This window comes from Centruroides sculpturatus, unplaced genomic scaffold (assembly GCF_000671375.1).
Source record: "Centruroides sculpturatus isolate CEXI.00-Female unplaced genomic scaffold, Cexi_2.0 scaffold1004, whole genome shotgun sequence".
Lineage (NCBI taxonomy): Eukaryota > Metazoa > Arthropoda > Arachnida > Scorpiones > Buthidae > Centruroides > Centruroides sculpturatus.
This window is the reverse complement of record NW_019385295.1, coordinates 189,700-210,370: the sequence shown is the minus strand read 5'-3', so window position 1 is coordinate 210,370 and position 20,671 is coordinate 189,700. Positions and strand designations below refer to the sequence as shown.

At 25.2% G+C, this 20,671-nt stretch overlaps 1 protein-coding gene across 3 annotated transcripts in view; it reads left to right on the top strand.

Annotated features, from left to right (window-relative positions):
• Positions 1-20,671, top strand: part of LOC111637278 (transient-receptor-potential-like protein) — a 114,046-nt gene that overhangs the window by 63,235 nt on the left and 30,140 nt on the right. For all 3 annotated transcript variants that reach the window (XM_023382749.1, XM_023382747.1, XM_023382748.1), the window contains exons 2-3: positions 17,680-18,466; positions 20,397-20,639. In XM_023382749.1, coding sequence (XP_023238517.1) covers positions 17,750-18,466; positions 20,397-20,639 — 960 coding nt within the window. In that variant the 5' untranslated portion in view covers positions 17,680-17,749. The remainder of the gene's footprint in view (positions 1-17,679; positions 18,467-20,396; positions 20,640-20,671) is intronic.

Below are 20,671 nucleotides of genomic sequence, written 5' to 3'. Positions count from 1 at the left end.
GTGAACAATCCCTTCTACAATATTTCTTAATTTATTTTACTATTTAATTTTAATTAATAAGTAAATGTAATGGATGTACGATGTATAAATTAATATTCAAAGTAAAAGCGGAATTAAAAGAAAGCAATTTAACTGCAAATGAGAAATTATAATATTTTTCTATGTATTAATCTTAAATTAAAGAATTGAATAGCAAAATTCTTTGTAGCTAATTAATATTTTGATTGTCTAGTATGAAGCTATGTCAGAGAGGAATGCAAATAGGGAAGATATATGAAGTTAAAGAGTATTGAAGAGATTCCTTTTATTAATATCTATTACATAAATTATGTAGTAGAAATTCATTCGGATGCATTAAAAATTTACAAAATTTTCTTAATAAAATAAACTAAATTTTGAATGTTAAAAATACTGTAGAGTTGAATATGATTTTTTAGGAAAAGTAGTAGAAAAAGTATTGTACTGTACATATGTGAATTCGATTTTCTTCTATTTGCTATATATTTTTGAAAGCAAGCCACCATTAAAATAACGAAAAATATTCACTTTCTCTCAATTTTATTATAGTTTATATTATTTATAGTTTAATTAGAATAATACTTTAAGTATAATTTATATTTTTCAATATTTATACTAATAACGTTTTAATTATTTATTTTAATTTGCAAAGCGATGGTTGGTCAAAAATGGCTTTCTAAGATATTATTCATATAAGTATCCCTCTTATATGAATAAATAATTTTATATATAAATCTTATTACTTAAATTGAATATTTTATAAGCCAAATAACGTTTCAGCTTACAAAAATAGTACAGATTTTAAAATATTTAATAAACACTTGATGATGATATTAAATAATTATACATTAAAAATAAAGAGCATTTTATCATTAAAATTAATCAAAGAGATCACTTTTTTCCATGTTTAATAATTAAATTAAGTAAACCTATTATAAAATTTTACGAAGAAAACATTAAGAGAGTTTAGCAAACCTTTCAAAAAAAAATTTTTTTTTAATGCTTAGAATTTCTTTACTTCAGATTTATTTTCTCTTTTATGACTTTTAACGCAAATAAGGAGAATATCATAACCAGACAAAAACGATCATAAAACAGACTCTAAATCGAATTCAGATTACGTAATAAATTTTAATTTAATTTAATATTTTTAAATAATTAAAGTAAAAGTAGCATGAAGTTAAAAAGTAGATAATGAGTATAGAAGCAAAGTATTGTATCCGTAAGAGTTAACAGTTCGGAGCAGGTAAAATGAGAATTTATTGGTGGGATTTAGAGTAAGAATTAATTGAGGAGAAATCGATAAGAACGACGAAATTTCTACAATAAGAAATTAAATTTACTAACTTTAGAAAGTTTATTATGTGTATAATAGTCTGATTATAAAAATGATAAAATAATTATTCTAGTTTCACACATGAAATATTCTAATAAGTAGACTAATTTTGTAGGCAGATAATTATAAACAATAAATTGAAAACTTTTAATTATTTTTTATACAAGTCTTTGATATAATTTAGCTATAATTAATTTTATATAAATCTCAATACAATTTCTATATATTTAATAATAATGTAATAATAATTTTTCTTCACGAATTTAAAATGTGACAATTTATAACGATACAATATGAACTAATACGGGTCTGTCAATAATCGTATTATAAAATTATTTAAATATTAAAATAGAATAATTGAAAATACGAAAATGTAAAATATAAAATTTATAAAGATAGATTAAGGCTGAAGAATACACTTTATACGGCGCATTTATATATTATTTTTGTTAAATTCTCAATAATGCGTTTAGAATTTTCAGAAAAAAAAAAAATAATAAATAGTCTACTAAGTTTTTTTTAATTTACAGAATTCATTTTGTAAAACTATATTTTTATTAACAAAACGTGAAAATGAATTGAATTTAATAATTATTAACGAGTAATTATTTTATTGTGACATCGTCTTAATGCCTGGCTGCAATTTTTAATCGTATTTTTTTAATTTATTTCATTTAAAATATCTGTTCTCCATTTTCAAATTAGCAGTGCCTTGCCCCTGTACATCATACTTTTCCTGTTAGCAATCGAGTCGTGCCGGTCATTTATTAACTGCTTCCAGGGAAAGTTTTTAATTGAAATAACATGATTTCTACTTTGCATCGGAAATTAATATATAGTTAATCGGGGCCTGCTACTCCCAAGGTTTCCTTATCTAGTCTTGTCTTTCATTTATTGTTAAGACAGACGGACGAATGGACGGTAGTGGGAATTTATAGGTCTATAATCTATTTTTAAAAATAAAACTAAATTATATGTGTCAGTTTCTTATAAGTAAAAGAATTATTTAATACAGTAAATCTCCTCAATTTGGACATTCGAATAGTCTAGAGTATAGACACCTCTTCTAATTTAAATTCTTTTAATTGAAGATGGTAAGTATCTGCAATATAATGAAAAACGGGAATTTTTTAACATTTTAAATACTATTTAAGCTTTCGTGCGATACAACAGTATAATACAGTACATAATTTACATTTTATCGTCTACAGTAGTTTATATTTTGCTTATAGTTTTCCTCTTCCTCTTCATATTGAGGACATTTCTCTATATTGAATTCCGTATATTCTTGTGAAACAACTAGTGTCGAATTTAGAAAAGTTTTACTATATAAAGCAGTGATGAATAACCTTTTATGGATATGGACGACGTGTGAACTTCGTAGACTTCCAGAAACCGCAAATATTTTTTCTTACTGAGTTTCAGGCTTCTGAGAGTACAAATATATTTGATATTTTAATATATAGTATACTGGAGGTTAATATTAATATATGCTAATGATATGCAAACTAATAATATAAACAGTAGTTTATTCTCATTTTTTCACTACTTAAGTTTAATTTGAATGTTTTTTTTTAATCAGGAATATCAGTTTAATTAATGTTGCATAATGGCACGAGACAGAAAACAAGACAATAAAATGGCGTTGACAAAGCCCCGCAAATACTCGAAGTATTAGAGATTCGAGATCTCGAATATTGCATTGATAAAGCAGACTAGGTCTGTGTTGGTACTCATCAAGCTTAAAGTCTACAACTCCGTAAGAAAAAAATGGCATGCAGGACGACCCGCAAGATTCCTATGAAATTCACTTGTAGCCCGCATCCAGTGAAGATCTCTCGTTACTGTGAATAGTAATTTCATTAGATAAATTAGCGAGGTTTTAATGTATTTAAAAACTTAATAAATCGACTGCGTTAACTCAAATCTGTACATATCATGGGCACAATATATAGGGATTTTTCGAATACAGTGAAACCTTGTTAAGTCGAGGTTAAAGGGGTGAAAGAATCCCAATTTCGAGTTAATTTCGAGTTAACGAGTTTAACACTCGATTTTCTCAAATTTTTCTGTGCTCGTAAATACCTCGTCAAGCCGTTTTTCAACAATCTGTTCTCAGAGTTGTGTACAGTTTATTGCTCATTTGAGTGCATTGTCAAGAAGATTCCTTGTGTCCCAATCCCAGTTAGAACGCCTGTAACATACTGTATCATCAGTGAAAGGATGTCGACACGAGATTGTAATGGCATGGTATTGTGTTTGACTTGAAATCGTAATGTCTGTTTATCTTAATTGTCTGTATTTACACGGAATGTAAGAGAAAATGAAGATACAAATCATAGGGTGAAAGGTTCGAGTTAAAAGTATCGACAATTTCGAGTAACGAGACAATATTATATGAAAATCATATACACTGTGCTTGGGTACACAGTTCGATTTAGCACCACTTCGAGTTAACGCAATTCAACTTAGTGAGATTTAACTGAATTTTAAGAACGTTTCTATAATACTTAAAAGTAAATTTTCAAAAGTAATCATATTTTTCTCATTAACTATCAAATTTATAAATGTCTTTTATGTAATTTAGGGTTCATATTTCGTAAAGTAGTTTTACTGAATTTTAACTCAAAAATTGCTATTTTCTCATCTAAAATGCAATAAAAATACCATAAATGGATTTTAAAAAAACTCTTTAATACATTATAGATAAAGTTTCGAATTAATATTTTCAAGAGCCTAAAAATTGTATTTTTGAATATAAAATTTCCTGCGTTAAAATTGCTTAAGAAATTTGAATAATGTATTTCACTGTTATAAAATTCAAAATATTTAGCTGATTTAGCTTTATTGTCGAGTGATTCTCTCTCTAAAGCAAAGTTACACTGTAAGAAATGTAAGAAAGAAGCGAACAGACAAACTAGAAAATTTACGATATCATTGTTTTACTACTGTTGTAACTCTTTCAAGTAATAAAATTCAGATTTGTCCATTCGTTCGTAAAGTCACTTTTCAAACATACTTTGATTTTATGCACAAATAACTTCTCATAATTTAATAGTTTCTGCGGTTTCTTTTATTAAAAATTCTATTAATCGTCACATTTTTCATTATTTTAATAAGAAATTCAAGAAGAAATTGCAATTATAGATTTACTTAATTAAATGAAATGTGTACTTCTCCGAAGAGATAAAAAAAGAAAGAAAATCCTTCGAAAGTTTATACAACTTTACCAGATGCTCCGGATGATAATCTAATTTACTTTTTTACATTACTTTTCTAGATTGGAAATATATATATATATATTTGTAGTGTAAGTAAACTTTAGTATTATATCGTAAACTTGATGGAATTCGCCATTTTGAAAAATAAGCCCAAAATCAAATAAAGCAATTACAGAATAAAAAAAATATATATAATTCGAATTTTAACATTAGCAAGATATATCGTTTTTACTAACCGAAACAAATAAACTGCTATTAGACAGACCAAACAATTTACTACAAACGAAAAGGAAGCCTAAAAACAACAAACCGGAGCAAATCTTGTTACTTCAAGATGGCCACGGAAGCCGTACAAATAATCAAAGAAGGGAAAATGTTCTGTTTATCTTAACATTTTCATCATTTCCTTTTTCCTTTGGCATCGCATCCACATTTCTTCTTCCTATTATTATTTTTTCCTTATTGAATGTTAGTTTATTGTCGAAAAATAGCGGAAATATTTTTGAGAATAGGTGATTTAGGTCAAAGAAGATTGGTTTCATTTTGTTTATGGTTGGAGTTTGATCTCGTTAAAGATGATCGAATGCCTGTCCACCTAATCGTTCTCTTCTTATACAGGAAATTTATTACTTTCCTTTCAGTAAATGATTAACTATTAATGAGTAAAATTGTGTATAAAATTATTTCTCAAATATTTTAAAATATATTTTTCTTTATGGTATAGAGTAACCAATGGTACTAAGGAAATGATCGATCGTTGTTGTCTAGTTCCATTTTCATAATCGATTATTTTTACCTAATTTGTGTTTGTATACAAATATTATTTGAGTCTTTTAAAAATATAGGAAATCTTTCCAATATTTATTTAACTTTACGGTTTGTTAGTTTAATGATGCTTTTTGATTTTATAAAAGTTCTGTTATACGATTATTGGAAATTCCTTCTGTTTATCTTTGTGTATAACTTTAAGATAAGTTTTATTTGAAAACTATTGTAATTTATTCATAAAATGAATAAATATTTATCATAAAATAGTTATATATATATATAGGTTGATAAACGATAACATATTTTTATCAGAGAAAATCTTTCCTATTGGAATATTTTAGAGAAAACAAGTCAGGTCCTATATTGTTTTATTTAGTTATGTTTGCCAAAATTTAAATGTGCTATCTGGCAGAAAGCCGATTCTATATACATAAGAAATGTTTACCAAGTTTATCTTTTTGCTCTCAAAAGATTGTATATTGGCATCTATAGGCAAAAGTTTGAAGGAGTTTTCGAAAAAATCAACGAACTGAGATAAAACAAACATTGAATTTTGTGCCTGTCAATTTATTTTTGCAGATTAATCTGCATAGAAAAAGCTATATTCCATAAGACATTATTTATTTAAGACAAATTGTGTTTTATCATCGTTTACAGGCTGACACAATCCGTCCGACCGCCCGTCTATCTTTCGCTTTGTAAATCAGTTTAGTGTGAATAAAATTGCTAACAAAATTCAAAATATAAACATAAAAATATAAAGAAATTTTACTTTTCTATTATTTATTCATTATTCATTTATTATTTATTTATTCTACGCCATTTATTTATAACTTATAAGTAAACTAATGCCATCTCATCCAATTAAATTCTTGTTATTTAATCATAAAGTTTCTTTTATTAGATAAAAAAATATATATATATAGTTCATAAATAATCAAATTAAAAACAGAAAAAAATGAAATATAATCTTAAAAATTTATTCCCAAGATTAAAATTAATATAAAAATACATAAAAAATGTATAATTTTTAAGTTGAATTTTAAAAAAATTTAAACATTATAAAAGTAAAGAAAAATCGATTTCCTTCCATATTTTTATCCACTCTCTTTTAACCTGATGAAGCAAAAATCTATTGTTTTAATTGTTTAAAACTATTATTTATAATAAAAATATTCAAAATAATTTAAAAATTTACTTGTAAATCATTCTTATTATTATCTTCTTCCTCTATATAAGTAATAAAGTACAGTACATATATATATATATATGTAATGTGTGTGTGTGTGTGTTATATTGTACATATGTAATATAACACACAGCTACTAACATACATATAATTAATACATAAAATAAGTTCTTCTCTTTATTTATTTTTCTAATTATATATATTTAATTAAAAAAAAAAATGTTATTCGAATTTAAAATCTGAAATGTGTTTAATTGACAGTTTTCCATTTTTATTGTTAGAGAGCAATATAATTAAACAGGAAATTTTAACTAGTAACTAATTAATTTAGTCTAGAAACTATCGATAATAATTACGGAATAATAAGAGCTTTATTAATTACGCGTGTGAAATTAAACTGATAAAAATAAAACAATAATTTTAAAAGACATTTGCAATTTTTAGCTTTTTAAAGAATAGAAATTTATCGCTTGAGGTTGTTATTTTGTGCAAATAAAAATGCTGAGAATAAAAATTATTTAATAAATTAATATTAGATTATTTATTACAATAAATTTCTATATTATTTTTAAAGCATTTTAAATCCTTTTCTAAAATGTTTTTTGTTAAAAGAAAATAGTTAAACATATGAATAAATATGAACATATACCAAAAACTTTGTTAAGAATTTATATATATATATATATTTCTTTTTATGATTCGAGATAGGAAAGGAAATGATCATAGCGTAATATAAATAGTAAATAGAGATAATAACAATCAATTTTCATCGCTAAAGGGCGTTCTTCCCGCTTCCTCCAAAATAAAAATTGGAATGAATAAATATTAAATTAGAATTCTACATATTCTTCCTAAAAACCATTACATTTTTTCAAAATAAATGAAAATTAATAGGGTTTTTTTCTATATATTATCGTTATATTCATTTTAATTCTTATAAAATTATAATTGAAATTGTGTTATAAGCACCCGTTTTTATCGTAAATTATATATATAGTTGATTGTATTTAAAGTGAGAGAAAGGTATAAAATTATTGTATGAGAATTATGTGCTGTAATAACTTCTCAAAATTTCTTTGTTGTCCAAGTAACACTTTTCTTATTAAATCTAATATATTCTCGTTTTATATTTAGAATCCGAATATATTAAAATTTCATATTTAAAGATCTTGTAATTAACAATAGAAAATTTATGAACCACTCCACTAAATTTTGTAGCCATTTTTCGCATCTGTATGAAAATAAATTATAGTTATTTAAATAAGGATTTTATATTCATACTTATTTGTATTCTGAGTTACAGTTTTGATTTATTATACAATAATATTTATTTATATTATGATGCATTGCTTCTTCTAACAGCATTGGGCCTTCTATCATCTTTAATATCACTTATATTTCGTCAAATACTCTTTTAAAATGAATTTAAAAACTTATATTAACTGTTTTGATATTATTTTTTTTCAGAATATTTTAAATATTTTTCCAGTGAATTTCCTTTTTTAACACATGCAATGTATTAAATATAAAATTCAGGTAAAAATAGATTTTTGTTACTTTGTAAAATATCATATTTTATGAGCACGAAGATATAAATTTAAAAAATTAATTAAATTTTAAGTGTTCTATATAATAGATGAATATAATTTAATACGGCAATTTAACTGCTCGTCTATGGTAATTAAAATATATATATGTAAGCTTATAAACACAAACATAAACTATACATACGATCTATGAATATAACAATATTAGTTATAATTATAAACAAATGGATTAATATTACTAATAGCTGTTTATCAAGAATGATCTTTAGTAATTGTTGGCTTGTTATAAAATCAATACTGTAATAATATAGCTCTGTATCAGTTTAGTAATAAATACCAATACTTAGTTTAAGTTTTATAGTTTTTCATTCATTTAATGTTTTTTAAGTATTAAAAATTTTAAAATTATAATTAAAATTAGCTTTTTTAGTGCCTGTGGGTTGTAAAGAATTAAAATTAAATAGATAATAATAATATTTATTTATTTAATAGGCTATTTAAGCTACTATTTAAAACTCTGATAGAATAAATACTTATAATAATAAAAAACTGTACATCGAACTCCCGATTGTCCATGCTAATTAGTATACGGGTGTGCACGGAAAACCGGAAAACACGGATAATCTGCAAAACGGATAATCGGGAGTTGCAAACATTAATGTTAAATAATGCTAACTCATCTTTTGTTCGTATAATAAATGCTGTACTGTACATTCGAGTACATTATATTCAACTAACGTCTTGAATACTTTTAAGAAAATTTAAACTTAAAAATAATTAATAATTACACACTGGATTAATTAATATTTACTAATTACATTTTTTTTAATATCGAAAGACGAGAAACATTCTTAAAAAATTCGTTTAAAATATTACTAATTTCTCAATATATCAATAAAATTTAACATATTCCTATTATAATACGCGATAAATAATTTATAAGTATTTATTGATCAATACAATCCGCAACGATATTTATGTTAATACTGAAATCTTCATATTTCTGCATCTATTTACAAGAACCAGTCGAAATGGAGAAGAAAAATAATTTTCGATTTCATTAATATTTCATCGCGCAAAAAAGAGATCTTGCTTCCATTTTAAAACTGAAAAATCAAGTTTTTTTTTTCCGAGATGGATTTTAGTGCGAGAAACATAAATAACACGTAAGAAAGTATCCATCAGTCACTGTATATTGCTTGAAAGAAGTGTTTCAGAAAGACCTGAATGGAATGTTATGGTTTTTCTAGGATCCATCAACCGCAAACAAAATTGCATCTGCCAAGCAAGCTTGTAACTGGAAAACTTGAAGTGAAACGTCAAATCGATTGGACATAGCCCAACACAAAGAGTAATGCAAGAGTTTATAAATATTTATTCATCGAAACAGATCCTTTCAAAATTTCAACTTTAAAGATTACCTTTAGTAGATTGTGTAGAAAAAATATGCAAACTAATGATCTGATTTTTTCCCCTCATGTTCGAGATGGGCAGTATTCCAAACAACTGCTCACTGAGGTAATTAATCATGAAGTTTTGTCTTTTCTGATCAGTGATGATGAATACTTACCCCTTTTGACTTAATTACACTGTAGAATGAATATTATCGAAGATCAAGTTGTTGACTACAATTTACATAACCAATTGAACTGTATTTTGTTTTTTTTTTCTTCCTGAAATTCCAATAAGACTGATCATAAATCAAATTTGTAACTTGGATTCATTTACTGTTTGACATTTGCATGGTGTTGCATTTTTTGATATAAAACAATTGCTCAAAACGTAAACAATGATTGAGCAAATTGTTAATATTAATATTTTTCTTTTTGACAAAAGTTCATTATTATAATGCTTCAAAACCTTTTTGTAATTTCTTTATTTTACTTTGTATAAAAAGTATTTCGGAATAAAAAATTCTTTATTAAAAAGTTTAATTAATAACAACAAGTTTAGGGTGGCCCAAAAGTCAATTAACTGTAGGAATCGTTCGTTAACAAAAGATTTAAAAAACAATTATAATTTAATTTGTTAAAGTGTTATAATTTGTGTATCGAACAAAAGAAGGGTGTCATTTTTTAATAATTTTATATAAACTTTTTAAATAATAAAGTATTTAATTAAGACAACTAATTAGTCTTAATAATAGTNTCTTTATTTATTTTTCTAATTATATATATTTAATTAAAAAAAAAAATGTTATTCGAATTTAAAATCTGAAATGTGTTTAATTGACAGTTTTCCATTTTTATTGTTAGAGAGCAATATAATTAAACAGGAAATTTTAACTAGTAACTAATTAATTTAGTCTAGAAACTATCGATAATAATTACGGAATAATAAGAGCTTTATTAATTACGCGTGTGAAATTAAACTGATAAAAATAAAACAATAATTTTAAAAGACATTTGCAATTTTTAGCTTTTTAAAGAATAGAAATTTATCGCTTGAGGTTGTTATTTTGTGCAAATAAAAATGCTGAGAATAAAAATTATTTAATAAATTAATATTAGATTATTTATTACAATAAATTTCTATATTATTTTTAAAGCATTTTAAATCCTTTTCTAAAATGTTTTTTGTTAAAAGAAAATAGTTAAACATATGAATAAATATGAACATATACCAAAAACTTTGTTAAGAATTTATATATATATATATATTTCTTTTTATGATTCGAGATAGGAAAGGAAATGATCATAGCGTAATATAAATAGTAAATAGAGATAATAACAATCAATTTTCATCGCTAAAGGGCGTTCTTCCCGCTTCCTCCAAAATAAAAATTGGAATGAATAAATATTAAATTAGAATTCTACATATTCTTCCTAAAAACCATTACATTTTTTCAAAATAAATGAAAATTAATAGGGTTTTTTTCTATATATTATCGTTATATTCATTTTAATTCTTATAAAATTATAATTGAAATTGTGTTATAAGCACCCGTTTTTATCGTAAATTATATATATAGTTGATTGTATTTAAAGTGAGAGAAAGGTATAAAATTATTGTATGAGAATAATGTGCTGTAATAACTTCTCAAAATTTCTTTGTTGTCCAAGTAACACTTTTCTTATTAAATCTAATATATTCTCGTTTTATATTTAGAATCCGAATATATTAAAATTTCATATTTAAAGATCTTGTAATTAACAATAGAAAATTTATGAACCACTCCACTAAATTTTGTAGCCATTTTTCGCATCTGTATGAAAATAAATTATAGTTATTTAAATAAGGATTTTATATTCATACTTATTTGTATTCTGAGTTACAGTTTTGATTTATTATACAATAATATTTATTTATATTATGATGCATTGCTTCTTCTAACAGCATTGGGCCTTCTATCATCTTTAATATCACTTATATTTCGTCAAATACTCTTTTAAAATGAATTTAAAAACTTATATTAACTGTTTTGATATTATTTTTTTTCAGAATATTTTAAATATTTTTCCAGTGAATTTCCTTTTTTAACACATGCAATGTATTAAATATAAAATTCAGGTAAAAATAGATTTTTGTTACTTTGTAAAATATCATATTTTATGAGCACGAAGATATAAATTTAAAAAATTAATTAAATTTTAAGTGTTCTATATAATAGATGAATATAATTTAATACGGCAATTTAACTGCTCGTCTATGGTAATTAAAATATATATATGTAAGCTTATAAACACAAACATAAACTATACATACGATCTATGAATATAACAATATTAGTTATAATTATAAACAAATGGATTAATATTACTAATAGCTGTTTATCAAGAATGATCTTTAGTAATTGTTGGCTTGTTATAAAATCAATACTGTAATAATATAGCTCTGTATCAGTTTAGTAATAAATACCAATACTTAGTTTAAGTTTTATAGTTTTTCATTCATTTAATGTTTTTTAAGTATTAAAAATTTTAAAATTATAATTAAAATTAGCTTTTTTAGTGCCTGTGGGTTGTAAAGAATTAAAATTAAATAGATAATAATAATATTTATTTATTTAATAGGCTATTTAAGCTACTATTTAAAACTCTGATAGAATAAATACTTATAATAATAAAAAACTGTACATCGAACTCCCGATTGTCCATGCTAATTAGTATACGGGTGTGCACGGAAAACCGGAAAACACGGATAATCTGCAAAACGGATAATCGGGAGTTGCAAACATTAATGTTAAATAATGCTAACTCATCTTTTGTTCGTATAATAAATGCTGTACTGTACATTCGAGTACATTATATTCAACTAACGTCTTGAATACTTTTAAGAAAATTTAAACTTAAAAATAATTAATAATTACACACTGGATTAATTAATATTTACTAATTACATTTTTTTTAATATCGAAAGACGAGAAACATTCTTAAAAAATTCTTTTAAAATATTACTAATTTCTCAATATATCAATAAAATTTAACATATTCCTATTATAATACGCGATAAATAATTTATAAGTATTTATTGATCAATACAATCCGCAACGATATTTATGTTAATACTGAAATCTTCATATTTCTGCATCTATTTACAAGAACCAGTCGAAATGGAGAAGAAAAATAATTTTCGATTTCATTAATATTTCATCGCGCAAAAAAGAGATCTTGCTTCCATTTTAAAACTGAAAAATCAAGTTTTTTTTTTCCGAGATGGATTTTAGTGCGAGAAACATAAATAACACGTAAGAAAGTATCCATCAGTCACTGTATATTGCTTGAAAGAAGTGTTTCAGAAAGACCTGAATGGAATGTTATGGTTTTTCTAGGATCCATCAACCGCAAACAAAATTGCATCTGCCAAGCAAGCTTGTAACTGGAAAACTTGAAGTGAAACGTCAAATCGATTGGACATAGCCCAACACAAAGAGTAATACAAGAGTTTATAAATATTTATTCATCGAAACAGATCCTTTCAAAATTTCAACTTTAAAGATTACCTTTAGTAGATTGTGTAGAAAAAATATGCAAACTAATGATCTGATTTTTTCCCCTCATGTTCGAGATGGGCAGTATTCCAAACAACTGCTCACTGAGGTAATTAATCATGAAGTTTTGTCTTTTCTGATCAGTGATGATGAATACTTACCCCTTTTGACTTAATTACACTGTAGAATGAATATTATCGAAGATCAAGTTGTTGACTACAATTTACATAACCAATTGAACTGTATTTTGTTTTTTTTTTCTTCCTGAAATTCCAATAAGACTGATCATAAATCAAATTTGTAACTTGGATTCATTTACTGTTTGACATTTGCATGGTGTTGCATTTTTTGATATAAAACAATTGCTCAAAACGTAAACAATGATTGAGCAAATTGTTAATATTAATATTTTTCTTTTTGACAAAAGTTCATTATTATAATGCTTCAAAACCTTTTTGTAATTTCTTTATTTTACTTTGTATAAAAAGTATTTCGGAATAAAAAATTCTTTATTAAAAAGTTTAATTAATAACAACAAGTTTAGGGTGGCCCAAAAGTCAATTAACTGTAGGAATCGTTCGTTAACAAAAGATTTAAAAAACAATTATAATTTAATTTGTTAAAGTGTTATAATTTGTGTATCGAACAAAAGAAGGGTGTCATTTTTTAATAATTTTATATAAACTTTTTAAATAATAAAGTATTTAATTAAGACAACTAATTAGTCTTAATAATAGTAAACTGATTTTTGGGTTACTTTGTATAAGTCTAATATTATGAAATTTGGTATATTGTTTTATTGATTTTACACAGGAACAGCCACAATTTGGTACAAACATAGTAATTAGTTCTGACAGGATATTGGTGAAAAATGGCATTACTGAAGCAACCTGTTGGCAATAATTTATTTATTACTTCCTTCATTAGTTTTGCTACTGTTTTGTTACTTTTCTATAAATATTTTATATTATTAAAAATCTTTTCAAATATAATACATATCGAGTGCGATTTATATAATAAAATTAATTTGAAGGAAGAAAACTTTCGATAATATTTTCTAATTTCGTTTCACTAACTAATTCGGTTTAATTTGTAATTTGACTCCTTGTAATGCTAAGAAATCGAAGATTTGCAATTGAAAAATCAAGAAAATTTCAAATATATTTTCAAATATCCATTACTTTTACAGTTATTTTAATAGATTTTGTAAATTAGCGTTACTTCAGCTAAGACGATCAGAGTTTTAAAATGTATATTCGTCTTATTCTTTATGTTTTATTAGAACAATAGATAAGGGACAAAAACTCGAAACGAAATTAATGTTAATAGTAATTAAAACAAATGTAAAATAAATAATTAAAGTTAAATTCGATGTATATACAGTAATAAGCAATTTTGTAATTGGATTGTTAGAATTATAACGAGTGATAAAAAAAATGAAATTCTTTCACTAGTAATCGAAACTACTGTAGTTTATTATGCAAAATAATTTTAAGCATAATATAAATAAATTTTACACCAATCAAATATGGTAATTTAATTTAAAATTTCATATTTTGAAAAATATGAAATTTCATCAACCGTATCGTAACATTTTTCAATTTGAATTTTACTTCACTCGGCACTAAAATCATTTTTAGCAAACGTTTTCTTCTGCATAATACTTAAGAAATCTTTTGACGTGTAACATAGAAAACACATTTACTTTAAAAGCAATTATTTCATAAAGTTTTACTCTTTTCCTTTTCTAAAAAAAAAATATAGCAAGTTTGTCCTGAGTTAATTTTGTTTTCTAGATATATGAATAGAAAGAAGGGAGACGAAAATCGAACAAATATATTTAAAAAATAAAATAAAATAAAAAAATTAATTACGTTGCAAAAAATAATCACTTCGGGAATTTTCTAATTTATGTGATTATATTTAATATAAATTTGGAATTTAGAAAACGTCTTCTATTGTTACTGTAGGTGTTAGCAAAGTTCACATGTAAGGTTTTGGCTTTGTCTGTCGAGTTAATCTAATTTTATGGTCTTGACAGTATCGTTGTTGCTTTAACAGCTGACAAAGCACACAAAATTGGATTGTGAACCGAAACTGCCGCACCAACATTCTCTATGTTAATTTCCATGAAGGCAATTCGTGAAAGTATACTATGACTGAAATGTTTAACCTTTAAAAGTCAACTGAAGGTAAGTGCACAATTGCTAAAAGCAATTAAGAATTGACTGCTGTTTTCTTTAAAGCAAATAAAGTTTTGCTTTAAACCAAACAACTTTCTCTATTGTTTATATAAAATATATATATATATATATGCATATATTCTGAAACGTAGAGAAAACAAGAAATTTTATTGTAGAATTTACTTATTTTTTCCAGTTAGACATGCAATTTTAAAGTAATTTTAATGTAAAATAAAAAAAAATAGAATTCATTAAACGATTATTTATTTTTCATTATAAATAAAAAGCATTCATTGAAATGCTAATGAGAGTTCCTTCACTTTTACAGTAATTGTGTTAGATATTTAAGAGTAAATATTCGTATTCTAAGTATGCCATTATAAAAGAATAAATTTATTATCTTTTTTTTGGACCTGAAAAAATTGATTCGTAAATTTAAAACTAACTTATTATAGGTTTTCAAATGGAATAAATAATTGAAATTTTCTCGCTGAAAAAAATCAATAAAAATCTGGACTTTCTTCCAATAAATTTTTTTATAAATTGCATAAAAGTTCATTTTCCTTAAATAGTTAACACCGAAATACGCGCTTCTTTCTTCATTATTTTGAAGTGTCGTGTCGGAAAACTGATGTGAAAAGAGATAAATAGAGATATAAATAGAATGAGAATAACTGCAGTCTTCAGTAAAATATTTTTTAAAAAATTATACGTGGAAATAAAAATTAAAGTAAAAGTTTCCGATTTTATAAAACTCGCTCAAATGGGTCGCTTGTAATAACTGTCATTTCTTATGCCAACAAACAGTTCAACATACTTCCCATATAACAATATAATTTTTTTACAGTTTTTATTTCTATCTTATACTTGAATCGATCGAACAAAATTAAAAAGGTCATTCTCTTCTGCCCCAAATATAAATCCATTTAGAAGTTCCTTATGCTCCGTGTCCTAAATATTCAACTTTATAAATGTACAGTACTGTACATAGGACTATCTATTAAATTTTCTATGTTGTTAATTTTCAATTTAGTTCTAATTACATAATGTGAGTAAGAAAGACTTTTTCAGAATTTATATAAATATTATTTTAACTAATAATTTTGGATTAATTCGGAAAAGTTTCAACAGATTTAACGATGGCGAATAGAAAAATTTTTAGAAAAATTAGATTATGAAAGGCATTATTTTATGAGTACATAAGAATTGTTTTCTTTCTTTTTCATTTTATTTCTGTGTCATTATATCCAATATTTTCGAGCTATCGTCGTTTCTGACAACAACCATTTAGTGTTCAATGTTCCATTCTGCAACTTTCATATTTCTTTCTACCATTTACTGTAATCTAATCAGTGCGGCTGTATCTTTTTCATTTTTTATTTTTACCTTTTCTCAATTTTTCAGTTTCGACTCGGTTGTCCTTGAGTGTCCTATTTTTTAATATATTTTTTCCATTCGATTTTTCGGTTCTGTTTATCCGATAAGAAGATTTCTTTACAAATAACCAAAACTAAACATACGAATTTCTAATTACGTACTGCATGTCATTTTGATTTTTTTTTTAAATAATTACTTGCTCATTTTTACATATTTTTTAAAATAAGAAAAATTTTTTCCATTCTGTTGAATGCGACGTAAAGAGAGAAATTTTAACAGAAAGAATTAGAAAGGAATTTATATAATTGCAACAACTAAACACGTCAATCTGCATCTAATTTAAATTTCCTAAAGTGAAAATCCTCTCTGCTGAATCGGAACATAGATACTATATTTCACTTGGAAAACAGGAACTTAATATGTACATAATTAAAAGAATCGTTTCTTTTTTCAATTTAACTTATTTTTTTTCTACAAAGTCTTTAATTAAACATAACACATTTTATATTAAATTGTAAATAAATATTATAAAACGTCATTAGTTGTTTCTAGAAATTTTAATTATTTTCCTTTTATATTGTAAGAATTGCATAATTAATTAATAAAGATCTAAATATCAATCTAATAAATGAATCTCATATGCTGTATGTTATTTATTATTTAAAAATTTTAAGTTGAAGAACTATACTGTTGCAGTTAATTACAATTCTTAAAAAAACGTTCATTGATTAATTGCAAATATTTTTAAAGAATTTTCTAGATATAATTTAATGCAAATCAATTTAATCCATTTAATTAACTCAATAACCGAATAAAAGAAATGAATTTGACTAAATATCGTTGGAAACGAACTGCGCCGGAAAACGTTTATTGGACAGGAAAATTGCTTAGTTTGAAGGAAAATTAATTAATTCGTTTTTAAAAAATAAATCAACTAGTTTAATTTCATTAAACAAATGTAAAACTGATGAAAGTTAAATAAAAGAAAAGTAGAATATTAGAAGTTTAATTGAACAGATTTCATCTTTAAGATTGTTTTCTTAATTTCCGACGTGAAATAGCAAAATATTTATATAATGAAGTTTTGTTCGATTTTTTAAATCTTTTCAGATGAACTAAGATCCACTACGACTATCCAATTCACACTCCATATTGACTCGAGCCGGACAAAACCTCTACAATGATGTCCTCCGCGTTAAATGTCGAAACCCAAATCGCAAACATGGTTAAACAAGACCCGAGATTTCTGACAAGTAGTAATCGCTATCGCATACCCATCCCACTAGAGCCCTTAAAGGACGGACCATCCATGGATCCTAAGGAGAGAACATTCTTAGAAGCAGCTGAAAGGGGAGACAAACACACGATGATCAGGTGCCTTCAACCACCGAATCCGGTGAATGTGAATTGCACCAACATTCTGGGTCGTAGTGCTATTCAAATAGCAGTCGACAACGAAAATGTTGAAATTGTTGAACTGTTGTTGCAACAGGAGAACGTGAAGATAGGAGACGCCCTCCTGTATGCTATTCGTGAGGGTGTTTATAAGATTGTAGAGATGCTTATTAATCATCCGAGTATCACGAGTGAAATGTTGGCAAACGATTGGGCGAAAACCAGACAACCAGGGGAAGAGAGTTCCGATTATTGTCCTGACATATCTCCTGTTATATTGGCTGCTCATTGTAACCAATTCGAAATTCTTCAGCTTCTCCTGTCACGTGGGGCCACCATAGATAATCCCCATCCCCTGTCTTGTGGATGTCAGAAATGTCAAGAAGGCATGCATACGGATAGTTTGCGTTATTCTCTAAGACGAATTCATACTTATCGAGCATTGGCTAGCCCCGCCTGGATGTCCCTCACTAGTGAAGATCCAATCCTTACAGCTTTTAGGGTAAGCTATCTGTTGCTTATTTAAAATTATTTTATCCAAATTTTAAAAAGTTAATCATTTAATTAGTATTAATTAATAGTTTAATAATTACTGTATATATAAACTACACCGAAGAGCATGCTATTTATTTAATTTTTTAATAAAATTCTTTTAATATTTTATATTTATTTTCTGATTTAAAAAAATAAATCGAATAAAAATTGTTTACATCAAAATGTTTAGAGAAAAAATATGATGCTCATTATCCACAACTCCGATTTAAAAGAAATATAGATGGACGTCAGCAATTAATTAAAATAAAGATTCTGAAATATTATTAAATTAAAATAATTTTTAGGTTTTATTTTAGGCATAGAAAATACTTATCACACGATTTACTAAATCTATTTTAAAATTTTTAATAAGAAATAACCTAATAAATAAATTTCCTAAATAAATCCAAAGAAAGGAAACAAACATAAAGACAAGATATAAACACATTCTTCTCTTTTTAAGTAGAACCAAGTACATGTCCATCAAGTTAATGCCAAGTGTATTTAATGGACATTGCTAAATTCGTTTGTCCCATATATTACTTCAATTAATTGGAAACAATTGATTTTAGTCATGCATTCATTATAAAAATAATTTACGAAAAAATTTAACTATTATTCATTTATTAAATTCCATATTCAATTTTTCCTAATTTAAAAAAAAAAAAATTAAATTTATTTTACCAGATGTAAATATAATAAAATCAGCTTATACGTAAACATATTAACTTTTAATAAAGAATTATAAATTAGTGTTTGATTTTATTAATTATTTTGATACATGAAAACTAATTTTTTTTTATATTAAAATCATTTTTATTAAATAAGAATAATACGAAAGTTTGGAAATTTTAATTTTTGAATGATCACAGAAAAAGCGAAATAAAATCTAGAACATAAACAAATCGATTTAACAAAAATAAAAAATTAAAAAAAAATTAACATTCGGAGAATCTCAGCTACTTGATTTAGTTATTTAAACTGACCCACTTTACTCCTTAACACTTACTTCAATTATTACTGTAGAAGTTAGTTTGAGCTTAACCATCCATGTTATAATCCATTTCGGTCTAGTTACTGGAACCAGTAACCTTAATGATGATGATCAAGATACTAAACTGCTTTTAATTTGTAAATCAAACACTACCAGTCGAAAAGATATTTATCTAGATTAAATATAAATCCTAAATTACAAATGGTTATCGATAAAACTTAGTTTAACATATTTATAATTTAGTATTCTGGTTTTTCTAACAGTAGCTCGTTATCCTGTGGGAAAAGGAATTGGTTTGGACCCACTATCAGGGGCTTGGAGCCCCTGATGGTGGGTCCAAACCAATTTTTTATAAGAAAATATTTCTTCCCAAAAAAGTTTCCCGAAGAAAAATATGCACGGGGCTCCCTAATTCAGATTCGCCTGGGCCCCACAAAGCAATAATGCGCCACTGTTTTCTAACGTATGTAAACAAATTAGTGCTTTTTATGATGATGATGATGATGATTATATTAATTATTCTTCTGCGAATAATTTTGAATTATTATTCAATAAACTCACAACAGTTAGATTTAATTGCCACGCTAGTTTATTGCAAATAATTCATCATTGCTAAAATGCGCATATTTTATAACTTTGTTTAAGCAAAATTTTCGCATTTTATATACAAAATAAAAGAAAAATAAAATTTCATTTAAGCAGAAAGCATTAGAATTTTTCTTTTTTTTTTCTATGTGAAAATAAGACGTTTAATGCAATAAACATTTTCCGATAGAGTCGCGTAGTTTAATTATTTATACATTTTGATATTTCTATGTATGGAATGCTACAATTTTTCATTTTTAAAATTAATTATATCGATTTAGCAATATAATAACACAATATTTGGAAAATATTCTTTCAGTTATCTTGGGAACTGGAGCATCTGGCACAGCGGGAGAACGAATTTAAGGAAATTTATCTGGAACTCAGTAATCAGTGTAAAAAATATTCTTGCGATTTGTTAGATCTTTGTAGAAGTACGGAAGAAGTTATCGCTGTGCTGAATAAGAAAACCGATTCGGACTCAGAGGACGAAAATGAAGAAGATCCAGAGAAACTTACCCTATCGAGATTAAAGCTTGCCCTTAAATACGAACAGAAACAGGTAATGACAATAGTAATCAAAGCTGTAACTAA